Below are 18,308 nucleotides of genomic sequence, written 5' to 3'. Positions count from 1 at the left end.
AGTCACACTCCAACATGGTAGGTGCAGTAATCAGCAGCGACTCAAAGCTGGTTGCCACTCAAGTCGCCCCACCCGCAATAAGAAGAAAACACAACACCAACATGCAGACATGTCCACAGTGTATCGTGGTGAAGTTAGTTTCACGTTGGACGTTGGATATTCGGCTCCGTAGCTACAGCGGTAGTTCCCTCTCTCTGTGCCCCGACTGCTGCGTCATGGCGTAGGGAGCTCGCACGGGAAGTGGCGCTCTATTTCAGCTAGTTGCTGAAATAGGGACCGCACAAACACTACTAAACATGTTGAAACCCTGGCGAAAAACCTTGAAAACTCCTCTGTTACGGAGCGTGAATGGAAGCTAGCGGGGTTCGCTTAACGAGAGGCACGTTTATTCTTGCACCCAGCGCGTATCAACCGTCAATTGCCATTCTCAACAAACACAACACATTCCGTGCTTCAAAATAAGAGCGCTTTTTGTCAGATTTGTCTAATTGTGTAAACAAAATCTGGGTGTCATTAAAATATCTTACATTAATAACGCGATTGGAATGACATCTGTGACTACATCTTCCTTAATCACAAGCATAAATAGTTGACAGAGCTCTGGCCTTTATTTTAAGATGTGTAGTGAAGCCTGATCTTTTTTACAAAGCTGTCCTCCATGAAGTGATGGGTGTATATAAGGATCATAGGTATGGCGCTCATTCTGTCATGAAAACCCGAAACTTATTCTTCTCTATGAAACAAACAAGTGAGTGTGATGATATACTTATAAACAGGCTTTAGGGACACATTTTGCATAAAAGATTACTTTTAATTAGCCTCTACCCTGGTACCTTACTTTCTGGAAGAGTAGCAAAAGTAGCACAAGTTTTTTTAAAAATATATCATAGGCACACTTACTGTAAGGTTGTATTTACGCTACATCAGGGGTGTCCAAATTGCGGCCTGGTGACCATTTTGCTACCCACAGCTTTTTCTTGCTATGCCGCATATTGAAAAGGGGGGAAAAAAAAGAAAATATGTGTACTATTGATAGAAAAAGGTCAATTGTTGAATGGGACAAAATATGAGATTATGAATTAACCGGTGTGTTTTAATACCCTTGTGTGTATACTGTGGCTTTAAAATTGCAATCTATATTTCTGACTGGGGCTACCTCTTTCCTGTTGACATCATGCCAAATAACTTAAGTCAGCAGTAAAGAGTTTGAATGTGGGAGACTTTGTGGTCAATAAATATCAGCTCAAGAGTATTGTAAATACTACATTTGTGCATTTATGCTAAAAATATTAATATCCATCATGTGGGTGGGTGCTTTGTTGAGTTGTGTGTGAGTACTTTTAATGACAAGGGGAGTTGTGATTTAAAAAAAAAAAATAAAAAAATGTAACAATGATGTCAGACTGTGATTAGTAAGGTGCAGCAGTCATGTCCGCCTCCCTTTTCTAGAAATGAACAATAACAAGCATGTAGTAAATAATCTGCCATCAAAGACAAAACCATAATCATTTGAATGAATGAAAGTCCCTCCCTAAACCTGTCAGTCATGTAGTCAGACAACACATGACACTTGTTTCACTGTCACAAGCAGTGCTGTGGAAGCACAGCATTTCTTATGCACCTATGCATTTCTTTCGTCTAGTCACCCCTGATCTGCTCCCGGAAAGCCCCCTGGTGCCGTCCCTGCCTGCACTACGGTCGACACGGGCCAGCGCCACACCTGGCAAGGCCCGGAGGCGCAGCAGCGAAAGCGACAGCGCTGCCAGGCCTCGGCCTTTAAGCGTGGCCTCTAGGTCGAGCCCCAGGAGAAGCAGCATGGAGGTGGGTATGCGTGTAGTGCGTGGTTTGGACTGGAAATGGGGAAACCAGGATGACGGTGAAGGCCATGTGGGGACTGTGGTGGAGATCGGGCGGCAGGGCAGTACCACCACGCCAGACAAGACGGTGGTGGTTCAATGGGACAGTGGCACAAGAACCAACTACCGCACTGGATACCAGGGTGCCTACGACTTGCTGCTGTATGACAATGCACAGATTGGTAAGCAATTTAAGCCTGTCCTGCTCTATGCACATGTTTAACGTAAAAAAGCCTCAATGCCTGTCAGTTATGCAAATCAGAATTTGAACTAAAGGAAAAAATGCCTTATGATCAGCATACTGCCTTAGACAGCATACCTCACTAACCTCAGTTCAGCGAGCAATGACTAATTTGCTTTTTCTTTGGATTTTTGCAGCTTAAAAGTAAATTAATACCTTAAAAAATATATATGCAGTAAACTCTTTATTGCGGTTAGTTACGTGATAAGTGAATTTCCGTGAAGTAGGATTTCTTCTCTTTCCATCAAATATTTTCGTAGCTAATGCATAGAACACCTGCTTAAATACACCTTTGAAATACAGTTTTTAACATCATTAGAGCCCACTAAACATGGCATAATACCCCTATAGTTGCCTTTATATTCCTATTACCCAATATAGTATACATAATAAGAGTAAATAAGCCATTTAAGACATCAATAAGCTTGTGTATTGCAGCAAATGTCTTCTGGACATGTGGAGAACAGGAAATGAAGTCTGGGGTTCACAGTTGAGTGGATTACGGTCGCAACTTGAGCCCGTGTTATTATTAGGATTATTGTTATTAATAAGATTATTATGTTGTTGTTATTGTGCCTGTTGTGGGATCATTCAAATGCATTAAAAGCCTGTTGTTTTTGAATGCGTCCTCTTTATGCCTTATATTGGTATTTTAGTTAATTTATCAATTTTTATGCTTGAAAATGCTTAACTTAGGCAAAAACATTTGCTTGAATATGCATTTTTTTTTTTTTTACTAATAGGCCGTATTCAATGTTGGAAACATTAATAAGGATGATATGAATGACGTAGTTGAAATGTTTAACAATAATTTTGTAAATATTGGACCAAAACTGGAAGAAGAAATTCAAAAATTCTAGACAATGGAGGAAAGGAATGAAACCAAAAACAGGAATCCTAATTCCATGTTTCTCACTGATTACTGACATTGTCAATAATTGTAAATTGAAAACATCAACTGATTGTAATGGAATTGAAATGGAAACAATTAAAAGGGTTATCGATGAGATCGTAGAAGCGTTAACATATATCAGTAACTTATCATTTTAGACTGGAAAATTTCCTAACAAAATGAAAATAGCTAAAGTCTTTCCAATCTTTAAAAATTGACCCCATGGGTCAATATTGTGACCAAAACTGTTTTTTTGTATCAATGACATCTGTATAGTGACGAAAGACTTAAAGTTGGTATTATTTGCGTATGATAGTACTGTCTTTTGTTCGGGGGGAAGCACACAAGCGCTAATTAAAAAGTCATGGCTGAAATGGTCATATTAAAGACATGGTTTGATAAAAACAGATTGTCCTTGAACTTAAGTAAAACTAAAATAATGCTATTTGGTAATAGCAGAAAGGATATGTGCAACCAAATACAAATAGATAGAGTCGACATTGAAAAGGTAAACAAAAAATACATTTCTGGGGATCGTAATAGATCTAAAAAAATGAGCTAGAAATCTCACATAAAAAATATACAAGGTGGCGAGAAATACTTCATTATTGAATAAAGCAAAATACTCTTTTCTGTTCTGTGGTATTATCGTATCTAAGTCATTGTGTAGAGATATGGGTAATAACTATAAAAGCAATCTTCACTCACTAAATGTACTGCAAAAAAGATCAGTGAGGATAATTCATAATGCCAAGTATAGAGAACATACTAATCCCTTATTTTTAAAATCCCAAATATTAAAATTTGCTGATTTAGTACATTTTCAAACCGTTAAAATAATGCATAAAGTTAACAATAACCTGCTGCCCAAAAATGTCATACAATACTTCTCTACAAGAGAAGAGAAATATGATCTTAGGGAAAAACTAAACTTGAGACACTTACTGTATATGCAAGAACAACACTAAAAACTCACAACATTTCAGTATGTGGAATTAAATTATGGAACCAACTAAGTAAGGAACTCAAACAATGCACCAAGATGAGCAAATTCAAAAAAAGTATAAAAGCAGTTGATGTTTGCAAAATACAAGGCATCATCATCATCAACTTTATTTCAGACACATACATAGTCCATAGAACATAAAAAAAACAAACACACATCACCAACAAGACACAATGAAAGATGGCTATCCCTTGTTATAGGCGCCAGTGTTTCCACAAACTAGAAAAGAACCTGACTGAGCTTTGTTCAGGGTTGGTCGGAGCATATATGATGCTGTTTACAGAGCATGTTAACCTACACATGCATCCGTACATGAGGTTCCGTAACACAGCAGCACAGGTTGGTACAGCAGCCTGAACAAAAATTTGACTGGCACTAGTCCAGCGGGGAACCTTAAGCAGCATCCTCATGCCATCATTGTATGCCACCTGAAGCTTATGTATACTGCTTTTTCTATAATGCCGCCACAAGTGGGTAGTATACTGTACATAAGAGTACAATGTGCTTTAAAAACTGCCGTTTTAACAGATACTGAACATATAGAGAACTTATGAACAAGCATGTTAGCTTGTGCATATTACATACAACATTGTCTATAAATGTCTCTATCATCTGTCAGGTCAGCGGATATACAGTATAATGGCCCAAGTATTTCACCTCATCATAGACTTTGAGGATGTTGTCCTCCAGAGAGAAGTCAGGGAAAGCTAGTTTAATGTCCTCTTTACTCCTGACAGTCATGATGTTGCTCTTTTCTGAATTGTATTTGATATCAAAGTCCACGCCATACTGTGAACAAACCCTGAACAACTGCTGTAGACCAGCACTGTAAGGACAGAAAATCACTAGATCGTCAGCATACATCAGGTGGTTCATGGTAGTATGACCAACTCGGCAGCCAGTCCTGCAGTCATTCTGCAGCTTAGATAGATCATCCATATAACAACACATATTAAAAAGACAGGGAGACAAGATGCTGCCTTGTTGCACGCCGTTACCAACATGAAAGGGAGATGATACAGAGTTTCCCCATTTAACAGACATAGACTGCTGAGCATACCAAAACACTAAAATTCTTATTTAATATTTTGGGACGCCTCTATTGTACAATTTGTAAAATAGCTTTTCATGATTTATATGGTCAAAAGCTTTTGAGGCATCAATAAAGAACACAGAAATGGTAATATTGTGCCTGTTGTACATATCCATAATCTCCTTTAAGGCAAAAATGCACATATCTGTACCAAGCTTGGATTTGGAGCCAAACTGATTGTCAGATGTCATAATAAACTTCTCCATTCTATTCAATATAGACCTTTCCAAGATATTTCATAAGGTACTTGCCAGAGCTATAGGACGATAACTGTCTTTACTATTTATTTTGCCAGCTTTATTTTTCACAATGGGCACTAAAATAAATACCATGAATCAAAAACCCAGTAAAACATATTGCTAATAGAGGATAAAGTTTTCTGCTTGCGTATTTTAAATGCTCATTGGATATCTTGTCTGCACCACATGCCTTATTATTGCTAATTTCATCAAGACATGGGATGATACTTGGCCCAAATGAAGCTTGTTATTATATAGTCCTTGCATAAGTACTCACGTCCACTCCATCTAGTGGTCACAACAAGATACAACAAGAAGACATACTGCAAAGATATTTAAAAAAATACGTTTTTTCTCCAATATATTTATTTTTTAAATAGATAAGTGTTAAAATGTCAATGTTGAGCATTGATAAATGAAAAGACTAGCTCGGTATAGTTAGTATAACAGATCAGTGTTAACTTGCCCATTGCATGCTACGCATTTTTCTGTCAGCAGTCCGTCCTCGTTCTATTGGCAGCGACAGTGTTGCTTTTAGCAGTCATAATCTTTTGGAAACTCTTCATAACGCTCCATAATAATTACGCACTCATTTTTTGTAAAATGAGTGGACCTGGCCGCTCCAGCTGTCTCCAACTCCGCCGCCGCAAACCTAGCTGCGTCGGCCGTCCACGCTTCCTGCGGCAGAAGTGGCAAGTCCTTGTCTGTCTTTCTTGCCGGCTACAGCGATTCCCAAACTGTCATTGTCAGCGGTCTTCTGCTCGCTGGCTACACCGTCGCGTGACCTGGCGACGCCACCAAACACTGCCTCGCTGGCAACAAGGACGCCTGCCTGTCAGCTGTGTTCGTTCCGTGGTGGGGGGCGTGCAAGTCTGGTCACCCTCCGCCTTTCTTCCCTCCACCCATCCTAGACTTTTCAGAAGTGTGGAAAGTTTGGCATCCCTTCCGTGGGGGCGGATACTGTCGTGTTCCGCAGGACAGGAAGTGCTAGGTCCTGTCCTGCTCTTATTTTGGAATGCTGCACTTCCTGCTGGGAGTAGGATGCAGATGCTTTACCTCAGTGGAATTGTGTGCAGCTGTTGGCACTTCCAATTAGTTAAATGTGTAACCCACCCCAGCGTCGTCGCAGGGACGGCGGTTCATTGACTCTTTGCCTGTGTTGTCACTTAAACGGTCTCCTTACCTGTAGCTACTGCCAAGTGTACTGTTTATGTTTTCACAGAGTCTTTTTTTTCTGTCGCCTTATGTTGTTTAATCCTGCACTACTGTGAGTACCTACATACTTAAAATACTTTTTTTTGCACGCTGCTGGCTCTGTCTCTGCATACTGGGGATCAAGCATTCGACAGCTCCACCAAATTGTGACAAAAATATGGTAGCGGGTGGTGGTCTTATATTTTTTACTCTGACATACACTTGTTTACACTGCACTTTTTAGTGTGCATGGCCCAGTAAAAGGTCATCACTCTCGGAATGGGCCATTTTAAATGTTGTTCCCCTGCCCTTCAGTTAATGAACTCGGAGAGGAGGAGGAAAACTAGTGCAGAGCTCACAGAGTTGTTTGTGCTTCTGCTTCAGTTCTTCCACACCTCATGATATATTATCTTTTGTTATGCATTTTCACATTGTTTTTCATTTTTCATCCTTAACTAACAGGGGTGCGCCACTCCAACATCATCTGCGACAGCTGCAAGAAGCATGGTATTATGGGAATGCGATGGAAGTGCAAGGTGTGCTTTGACTATGACCTGTGCACACAGTGTTATATGAACAACAAACATGACCTGAGCCATGCATTCGAGCGGTACGAGACGGCGCACTCTCAACCGTGAGTATTGCACCCACCCCCGCCTTCTCTACCAGCGTTATTCACTCTCTGTTTACTTGGTATTATTGTGTTCTGACAGCCTCCCCTGATTGAGTATGAGGGGTGAAAGGTTATGTGTTCTCACCAATGAGCTTTTATTAACTTTGCGTTACACACAGACCACAGTTTTTATTATTATGAGGGCTCCTCAAGAAGGTCAGGCTCTTTTTAATTTGATTTTGTATACAGTGCCAGATCACAAAAGTACACAACAAAGTAATTTAAATATACATTTCATGTGGAATAGGAGGTCCACACCTTATGCTTTTATTAAACAAACTAAATAGCCTTCTCTTATTTACGCAACTACATGTCATTTCTGTCTCCACATGATCGCGCATTTACAATTTCCCCTCTGTGATTGTGCACCGAATAGCAATTGCATTGATTTAAATGACAAATCTTTATATCGACTTTGTGAATTAGTTTGGACTCTTTGTATTGCTTTCTATTCTATTTGCTTTCTATTCTATTCTATTCTATTCTATTCTATTCTATTCTATTCTATTGACCACTCAAAAGAAAGTCAATTAATTAATGCGATCACACCACCCACAAGCTAAGGAATGTTTGATGCCGATGGTGGCATTGGCTATCAATGGGGAGAACCAGGGAAGGTGAGACGGCTCATCATGGCCAGCAAGCCTTGCTGGGGGACAGGGAGAGTGAGGAGGAAGCGTCAGCCTTGGGATAAGAAATGGTATACTTTCATTAAAGATACAAGATTAATCATTAATATTCACAACACACACGGCTGCACCGTGGCTGAGTGGTTAGCACACAGGCCACACAGCCAGGAGATCGGGAAGATCTGTGTCGAATCTCGGCTGTGGAGTTTGCATGTTCTCCCCGTGCATGTTCACCCCGTGCGTGCGTGGGTTTTCTCCGGGTACTCCCACATTCCAAAAACATGCGTGTTAGGTTAATTGGCGACTAGAAATTGTCCATAGGTATGAATGTGAGTGTGAATGGTTGTTTGTCTATATGTGCCCTGCGATTGGCTGGCGACCAGTCCAGGGTGTACCCTGCCTCTCGCTCAGCTGGGATAGGCTCCAGCATACCCCCGCGACCCTAATTAGGATAAGCGGCATACAAAATGGACGGATGGATTTACAACACACTTCAGACAATATGCACGATGTGCGGCACTATGACAGTGTTTAAACTGTGCCATTTTAGTTTATAACTTTTTAGAGGACAGGTAATGGCTATAAAACACATAATACAGTCAAAAGCAAGGACGCTTGTTTTAGTTGTGCTCTAGTTTTTGCTCATTTACAGGGCTACGTTGAGGTTACACAATCCGTCCGTCATGCTAACAGTAGTCCTTTTTTTGCATTTTCTTGAGAGATGTATTACATTTGATACAACTAGTGTCTAATACAAAGCTTTATTATTATAATTAAGAAAAAATAGACATCGTCATAAAGCTTCAGAAAACCCCACGTTACCATAATCACAAGAAGTTGACTTTGTTTAAAAAACGTGCTGTTTCAGTGTGTTGCTTTAGCAAACCACACAAGGCCCTCTGTACATAAACGCTTAGTGACCTGAATTTCAAGCGTCCTGTGTATCCAAATTTACTGGCGTGATTTCTCCCTTCAGAATGCACTCTTCTGCATCAGTTCACTGTAACGCTCCAAACAGCTGCGGGCACTGTCTGAATGTCAGCTGGATGGCCTGTGTTCATGTTAATGAGGTGATATGTATGACCCAGATTTTCTCATAGTTTAGTGAGCATGGTCCAAGTCCAAATCCACACTTTTGTTTGTTTGTTTTCTGTGCTTGACATCTCGTAAACAGCACGGCTCATTACTTAAGACTGTGTAGCTTAAGTTTGATTTCATTGTTTATTTTCTGTCTCTGAAGTTACTGTATGTTATGCTTCTAAAATCTGTAACTTAAGATTCTATGAGACGACAGGCATAGGATGATATATTTTAAATAGGGGTGTCACGGTACACGCAGCTCACGATACAAGACGATACAAGATATTGGTAATGGTAATCTTCATGCACACAAATTACACAGGAGCTCATCGCATAACACAATTCACAATTCTGCTTGTCCAAGAAGGAGTAGGAAGAAGCAAACCTTATTTAATCCTACCCCTCATCAGTTTCACATTACTTGCAATACATTTGTTCAACGTACAACTGACTTTATCATGGTAAGAAACTGATAATAGCTGATGAAATAGTTGACCCAGTTTGTTGGTGAATGAGTACAGACAATGTACCCACTGAAAATGAAGAGTTTGTAGCCAATGTAAGACATAGCATTGTATGTGCACAGTGGTTCAGGTGGTTTCTTCCTTTTACTTTATAAACATCAACTGCTTGTACTGTTTCTGGAAATCGCTCATTTTAGTGCATTGTTTGAGTTCCTTACTTAATCCCTTCCGCAACTTGATTCCACACACAGAAATGCTGAAGGTTTTTAGTGTAGTCTGTACATATACATGTAGGTTTACTTTGTCCCTAAGATCATATTTCTTCTCATTTGTTGAGAATAATTTTTTTAATGTTTTTGGGTAACATGTGATTGTTTGCTTAATGCATAATTTTAGCTGTTTGATAGTTTACCAGCTAAAAAGAAAGGAAAGGTGTACAAAACTGTGGTGAGACCAGCGATGTTGTTTGGTCTAGAGACAGTGTCAATGAGGAAAAGACAGGAGACAGAGCTGGAGGTAGCAGTGATGGAGATACTAAGGTTCTCTCTGGGAGTGACCAGGAAGGATAGGATCAGGAATGAGTACATCAGAGGGACAGCACATGTTAGAGCTTTTGGGGATAAAGTCAGAGAGGCCAGACTGAGATGGTTTGGACATGTCCAGAAGAGAGATAGGGAATATATAGGTAGAAGGATTCTGAGTTTGGAACTGCCAGGCAGGAGGCCTAGAGGAAGACCAAAGAGGAAGTTTATGGATGTAGTGAAAGAGGACATGAAGGTAGTTGGAGTGAGAGAAGAGGATGCAGAAGACAGGGTTAGGGGAGGCAATTGATTCGCTGTGGCGACCCCTGAAGGGAAAGGAAAAGAAGAACAACAACATAGACAACATCATCGCTCACAAGCCAGGGAAGAAGTAACTATTTATTTAGCAAGCAGATTAATGACGCACAACAACCTTACCAGTGCCATAGAAATCGTAGGGGGGGTTATCATTCCACATACCATTCTTACTCACTGTATTTATAAAGAAAGATATTAAAAAAAACACACAGCAATGTAATAGGTAGATAACAACAGACAAGACACTACCAATGAATAATGCTGAATAATCAACAGCTATGTAAGCCCTAAAAATGTAACTTAGCAGCCATTTACAACAACAATACAGCAAAGCACACTGGGAAACAAGAAGTACTGTTTTCAAAACCATACACTTAGACGCAGCATCTAGCGCTGAGCCTTACGTCAACGTTGCTGCCATATTGGATGTGGCAAGGCTGCGCTATAAGTGAATCAGAAACTGGAATATTGACCTTAACCCGAATATTGACTGCATGTGAACGTAGTCATTGTTCTGCTGCAGAACCCAAGTTGGTTTCGGCTTGAGGTCACTAGCAGATGGCTGGACATTCTTGTTGAGGATTTTTTTGGTAGACAGCAGAATTCATGGTTCCATTTATCACAGCAACTCTTCCAGGTTCTCAAGCAGCAAAACAGCCTCAGATCATCACACTACCACCACCATATTTTATTGCTGGTATGATTTTCTGAAGTGAGCCGTTACTTTTACACCAGATGTAATGGGAGAGACACCTTCCAAAAAGTTCAGCTTTTGTCTCGTCAGACCACAGAGTTTTCCCAAAGACCTTGTGGATCATCATGATATTTTCTGGCAAAATTGAGACAAGCCTTAATGTTCTTTTTGTGCAGCAGTGGTTTTCGTCTTGGAACTCTTCCTTGCAGGCCGTTTTTGCCCAGTGTCTTTCTTCTGGTGGAGTGATGAACACTGACCTTAACCGAGGCAAGTGAGGCCTGCAGTTCTTTGGATGTTGTTGTGGGGTCTTTTATAAGCTATTGGATGAGTCGTCGCTTGGGGCCTCTCTTGGGGTCATTTTGGTTGGCCAGCCACTCCTAGGAAGCTTCACTACTGTTCCACGTGTTCGCCATTTGTGGATAATGGCTCCCACTGTGGTTTACTAGAGTCCCAGAGCTTTAGAAAGGGCCTTTTCCAGACTGATAGATCTCAATTATCTCAGTTATGTTTTAAAAGGAGGGGCAATCATTTTTTCACACAGGGCCATGTAGGTTTGGATTTTTTTTCTCCCTTAATAATAAAAAGTTTAATTTAAAAACTGCATTTTGTGTTCAGTTGTGTTGTCCTTGACTAATATTTAAATTTGTTTGATTATCTGAAACATTTAAGTGTGACAAACATACAAAACCATAAGAACTCAGGAATGAGACACACAACACTTTTTCACATCACTTCCTCATTTCTTATTTGTTGGTTTTCATAGCAAGTGGATGAGGGCCTGGGTCATGTTTAGGCACATAGGTTATGGACACTTCCAAATCAATAAACACTTTTTGGAACACATAATATATTAAATTTTGTTATCTTAGATAAGTCATAAGAAAAGTTAATCTTGTTGAAAAAGTTCTGTTACAAGAGAAGATCATTTTTTGTATACTGAATATATTGCATGTTTTTTGTTAATAGGATATTTGATGTTTATTTACTTGTATTCTCTGTTGCATTAACAAGCAATTGAAGCTACGTTAAGGATTTTTTTTCTGCCCCATATTTGTATTTGTGTTTTTTTATGCTTTATGTTTTGTAGAATATTTGCAGAACATAATCCATAGTGAACGTATGAATGTCTTCCAACATTTCAGTACACTGTTAATTTTTCAGTAATAATTAGTTTAGCTTTTTTCTCTAGCTTGCAAACACATTCTCTATTATAATCAATTCAGTTACATTTGATTAGGTTTGACTAATGAAACATGCTAGTGTCTTAAAAGGACTTCTAAATACAGACATGCTTAATGTTGTTTTTTGTAATTAAAGCATCAATTTCAATGTTTTATTACAAAATGCACCAAATAGTTACATTTTGTTCCCCAAAAAAGTGTAGGAGCCGCATTCAGTAATAACTTTTGCAATATGTAACAAGTTACTACAAAATGCAACAAGATTTATTACAAAATGCGTTCAAGAATTTTATTACAAAATGCGATATTATTCCATAATGATGTAAAAATGTATTACATATTGCATCATTATTACATAATGTGGCTGTACACACCCCTAATAGTCGGTGTACAGCTTAAATGGAAGTACAGTCAAACCTGTCTATATCGACCACTAAAGGGAAACGGCAAAAGTGGCCGCTATAGGCAGGTGGCCATTATAGACAGGTTGGCGGCCATTTTGAATTTGTGCATGCACATATTAACATGTCTGTGATTAGAAGGTTGTTGTGTTTGCAGATACATATAATTATACTGTTACATGTTGACCAGTAGAGGGCACTGTGGGACTGCGGATAAAAGTTGTAAAGAACTACTAGGTTAATAAACCGCTGTTAATAAAGCGATTAAAGTGCATCGGCGACGTGAGTCTCTCCTTCCCCACAACAAGGGGCTTTACAGTATCGACCAGTGCACATTGTCTCACACCAGGAAATAAACGATGCCACTGTCTGCAACAAGCTCCAAAGAAGGCGGCTTTTTTTTTTAATGTCGAACAACTGACAGTTTGTGTGGATCTTGTGAATGATTGTGACTGAGCTACGACTCAGTAATTAAAGTCTACACACGACGGCTTCATTGATTAAAAAACTAAACTTTTTCGTGCATAAAGCTTCTGCTTGAGTCGGCATTTTAGCTGCTATATTAGGTCAAATGTTGACCAAGGGATACAAAATGGGTGGCCGCTGGCCTTGTTAGACAGGTGACCGCTATACACAGGGTCTATAACACGCAAATTTTATGCGGGGGATTTTTCGGTGGCCGTTCTATACAGGTGGCCGCTAAGACCGGTTTGACTGTATAGATTTACTATTCTCTGAAAATAAGTCAACACACAGCCATATACTGTATCTAGCACTGCCATAATCCTCTTGGACATGGAACCACCTCCAAGACTTTATAGATATAAATCAAACATATCAGTCAAATAAAAAATTAATTCAGTTATTTAAGCCAGGAACTTGGCTTCTTTTATCCATTCCTTCAACAGACATCTAAGCAAGCAATAGAACTGGAGTGTGTACGAGGGCATCACATGAAAGTCACTTCTTTTCTCATTAGATTGATGAAAGAGAGAAGTTTTGCATAGTGTGGTTCTTTTTCGCCAAATCAGATTGTCTTTTATTCCCCCTGCAGCAATTCAGAATGGTACAATCATGGGACCCCTTGGTATTTTCATACAATGGCTCATTTAGTTTGGTGCTTTATATGAGTGGATCTCCTTGTTATATCGCCATTCAGTAACATGAGTACACTGGACATGGAGAACAGTTTCACATAAAAGCACATTTGTATGATAACTTAATTGTCTGTACTAGATCAATTTGTGGTTCACAGAAAACCATGTAATATTTATTTGAGGCCTGAGGCAGCAACAGTTCACAATGAAAAGCTGTTAAAATACACTCTCCTATGTTGTGCATTGTGTTTGTATGCAGTGCAGTGTTGTGAAGCGTACAATGACCTGTACATTGGAGAGAGTAAGTAACCCTTATAGAAACGCATCGCGCAACATAGGAGAGCAATTTTTTCGGGCCCGGTGTTAGCAGTTCATTTGTATCTCAAAAAGAAACTTTGAGTACAATTATGTCCAACGTTTGGATAGGGAGGGCCACTGGTTTGAAAGAGGCCATCTATGTCAACTTAGAAAGGCCCTCTCTAAACAGAGGAGGTTTGCGCCATCACCCATTGTCTGCTTACAACAGTAGTGCCCATTACGTTAATCGCGAGCTACCGGTAGATCGCAAAGGTACAGTAGTTTGGGTTGATCGCATAAACGTCACCTTGTAGATGTCCTATGACATCTGTCAGCTGACATTTAAAGGGATAGTTAGGATTTTTTGACATTAGCAGTGTGCTACAGCAACAGTGAATTAACCCCCCCCCCCAAATTACTTTGTAATTATATAAACTACTTTAATTACCTGTAAAGGAGTTTAAAAGTTTTAGATTTTAAATATATGTTTTCTTGTAAGCGATAGATCATGTCGACTTGTCAACATGCTGAAAAAGTGCATGCACCCCGATATACATGTTCAATGTACATAAAACTCCTATTTATAAAGACAGTAAATATATATTTTCTATATTTATAGTAGAAGGACTTGATCATTTTAAAAGTAGCTCACAGGATGAAAAAGTGTGAGCACCCCGGCTTACTTACAACAATGTCATTGACAATGACATCTCTCCCCTAAAGGTTGTCTCATTTCATGGGAAGAGTGGCCACTTACGAGCTGTTTTCCCACCAGGCAGGCGAACGACCTATTAGCAGGACGGTCGTTCACCAGCCATGGCGGGAAACAACAACCACGCCTCTACAGGACGGTCCATAAGAGGTTTGACAGAAACAAGCCAGTCCCATTCTAGTTGACTCTTTTCGTTGTAGTTAGTGCACTTAATGGCTCACTGTATCACACACAACATTGCAGTGTGTGTGTGTCTTTTGTGTACATGCATGCTGACAGTGCTCACGGCAACATATGTGTGTGCCATATGTTTATGAGATGGTCGCTATGCAGTCGGCTAATCGGCTCTCCAACGCACAAACAACTCGCACGCAGTTTCTGGGAACTTATCAGGTCATCTTGCCGGTTAATCCTTCTCTTGCATATCAAGCTGCACACCTCCACCTGGCCTCCACACTGCTGTTCCGCCCACAGTCACGGTTACAACACATCCAGCTGCAGTCCTTTTTTTCGTGTGTCAGACAATATTAGCTGAAGCTTGTTCCTAAGACATCACTGTTTGATCATTGTTTATGTTGCTTAACTTACTGTTTCTTGAAAAGCTTTAGCAAAGATGGGCGCTAATGCTGCACTCCAGAAATGTGGTAAGATGTCAATTTTAACATGTTAGAGTTAACATGGGACAATTTGATTATTCCCAACTTCACATCATGCAACAATGGTGGTACCCATTGTGAATATAATGTCCTTTCAAATATCATATAAACTATATTTATTGGTATTTATTGTATATAAAATACTTACATTTCTTTCATATTTGGATTTTTTTTTTTGCAATAAGAACTAATGTAAACCAAATGAATACATTTCAGCCGTAAATTTTCAACATTTTAAGTAGCGTACTGGGAACCATTTACGTAACATTTAAGCATAATAAATTGTCATATAAATGCATGAATAAGTTGTGTAAGTAATTGTTGTTCATTTTAAAACTGAAAAACAGTCAAACGTGTGGCCAAGTAAGTATTTTCGGCGGCAAGTTCCCTTTTCAACCCTATTGGCATTACAATTTTCCACTATACTGGCATGAATACCCTTATGAAAAAATTTATGCTAAAGGGCCAAACAACACTTGCCTCATTTTTGTTTGTATTGTGGATTTCTGTCGAAATTTTAGGTCCACTGTAAGATAATCACATGTATATCTTGAAATATTGAACATCTACAATGAAATGCCAAAATTGTTTGGCTAATATGGTCACCATGTTTGTTTTATGATGATTGTTAATTGTTAACGATATTATAGTAGATCACTTTCAGTGGCAAGATAAAGAAAAGAGTTGGCTCAACATAATAAACTCTAATTTAAACAATGTAAGTATATCTTTGCTTATTGTATTGTTTATTGTATGTCAGTCACTTTTTTTCACCATATTATTGTTGTGCGTGCTCCTCTTAAGCTCTCGCTTCATCGAGTAAAGCTAACCTGTGGCTGCCTTGTTGACAAGGACAGTTGTAGCTCTACTGCTCTTATCCCGTCTGGTCACAAAGGTGACATTTGCTGTTTCGGGATTAGAAATGTTTATCCCTGGAAAGAACTGTTGTCTTTCTCAGAATGGTTGCTGCTAGAGTAGGTCAAATGTTATGAAATAAACTATTGCTGGTCAAATCAGGCCAATGGCAATGTACTGTATGTGCTTTAATAGCGGTTTACAAAGGTATATGTACTGTACTATGAATGAGGTGTTGTTATGAAGCCTTTCTGTGGCTCAATAAAATAAAATTATGAATAATATACAGTTGATTCTTTGAAAAGCATATACTATTTTAATGATCGACTGGATATGAAGCCACATTCTTATACTGCTTTTCCACTGCAGAGTTCCAGGTCAGCTCATGTTCCCATTTCAAAGTATGCATGTGTAGATTCTCAGTCGTCCAAGTCATGGTAATCTGCAGTTGCCGACTTGTTGCCACCAGCCGGGTAAACGAACAATCGTTATGCAAGAGAGTCGTTCACGGGCCACAACAAGAACCCGTAGTGACCATTTCCAAGGGACACACCCACCAGAGACATGTAAAGAGGGGAACTCCACACCTAAAATTTGTCTTTTGGATTAATGGCGAAATGTCTTCAACAACAAGAGTCTCGTTGCCTCGATTCAGCCTTCTGCGGATCACTTCAGAGTAGTACTATCGGAAGCCATAAAAAACACGATGGATGTATTTACTTCTTGGCATGTACTTGACACATTTTATTTGAGAGGAGACTGAGGGCAGCACTGGGCCGCTACAGCAAAGTGGAGACTGTGGAGTGATTTTTTTAATCAAAATTCACAATGTTGAATCTTCTTTACTGCCAGTTTATGTGGCTAACATGATACTGACTCGACATGCGTTATAGTCAGGCTAACCAAGTACTACAAATAATACTCTGTAATACAGTCATCCTTCGTTTATTGCAGTTAATTGGGTCCAGAATTTCCATGAAGTAGGAATAGACAACGCGGACAGGCCAACCTGAACACATCTAGCTAGATGAAACGAATGAGAGGTGAAAAGTTAACACAAAAATGAGATCAGTACAGAGCAAATGTTCATACAATTGAAATATTTCTTTTACCAATACAATTGAAACAGCAAAATTTGAAACGCAATGTGGCAAGGGACAATTGTTTCTGCTTTTGCCAATGGAAATGTGTCAGTAGTTGGTAGAGCCATGTCAAGCGGGGTGGGAACGTAAAGTGTAACCAGGGTCACAGTGAGGGAGTCCCAACTAGAATGACCAGATACATTTGACCTGTGATGCCTGGCATGAACTCGTACCCACTTAAGAGTGTAAGACTGCGCCAACGCATCACTCCAAGCTGGCCTGCTCTCTTAAATCTCTGCTTTCAAGGATTAGCCTCCAAGCATCTGTTTTCAGATGCACACACTATTCCCAGCACACAACTCTTTCCAAGCTCAATCGTACAAAGAGATTTAGTGGTCGTTTACTCTGACAGACAAGTGGACTGCCGTCTTAAGTAGTGGATTCATTCCAGTTGTACATAGAGACAAGAAATGAAATGAGCACATTCTAGCATTAAGTGTTTATGCAACACCTTCTGAGTGAGAGAAGAGCAGCACAGCACTAACTGGACTCTACTTAGGACCGCACTGGATTTCAAATGACTCAGAGATGTCATCTGGCTGAAATGAAAGTCAGCATTTGATCTTGTCAAGAAAATATGGGAATAGGCAGTTCCTTTGCGCCAAGATCTGATCAAATCTTTACCATAAGGTATGTTTGCTTTCGAGGCTCTGCATGTGTTTTTGGAGTAGAGGGTGTGGATATCGTTTCCTATAGCAACATGCTTTTTGGCTGTAGCCCTGAAATCTTCATAGAAAAGTAGTCTCTTTTTTTATTGTCCATTTGATGTCCTTCTTATCTACCTAGGTCAAGTACAACTTGAGGACTGATGGAGAGAATAGTACAACAGCCCCACAATACATATTTTTTTATTAAGATTACAGTTATTGACTCTTAAGGGACCTGGGAAGGGTGTGGACAATTAATATTTGGTCAAATCTAAATCATGTATAAATGCCATTACCTAAGCATGACATTGAAAATGGTAGCATCATGCAATGTGCTAGTAAACAAACTTTTATTATTTACATTCCTGTTTTATTGAATTAGAACTAAATGTTTGATAGATGGCAAATGGCTACATGGAA

The 18,308-nt window shown here is 39.5% G+C and overlaps 1 protein-coding gene across 6 annotated transcripts in view; it reads left to right on the top strand.

Moving 5' to 3' along the window:
- mib2 (MIB E3 ubiquitin protein ligase 2) overlaps positions 1 to 18,308 on the top strand; it is an 82,633-nt gene that overhangs the window by 37,054 nt on the left and 27,271 nt on the right. For 5 of the 6 annotated variants that reach the window (XM_054799373.1, XM_054799389.1, XM_054799402.1 and 2 more), the window contains 2 exons: positions 1,643 to 2,038; positions 6,984 to 7,155. In XM_054799373.1, coding sequence (XP_054655348.1) covers positions 1,816 to 2,038; positions 6,984 to 7,155 — 395 coding nt within the window. In that variant the 5' untranslated portion in view covers positions 1,643 to 1,815. The other variant, XM_054799395.1, reaches the window with a different exon arrangement.

Source organism: Dunckerocampus dactyliophorus, chromosome 1 (genome assembly GCF_027744805.1).
Source record: "Dunckerocampus dactyliophorus isolate RoL2022-P2 chromosome 1, RoL_Ddac_1.1, whole genome shotgun sequence".
In the NCBI taxonomy this organism is placed as follows: domain Eukaryota; kingdom Metazoa; phylum Chordata; class Actinopteri; order Syngnathiformes; family Syngnathidae; genus Dunckerocampus; species Dunckerocampus dactyliophorus.
The sequence above is the reverse complement of the archived record's forward strand: the minus strand, read 5'-3'. Positions and strand labels throughout refer to the sequence as shown.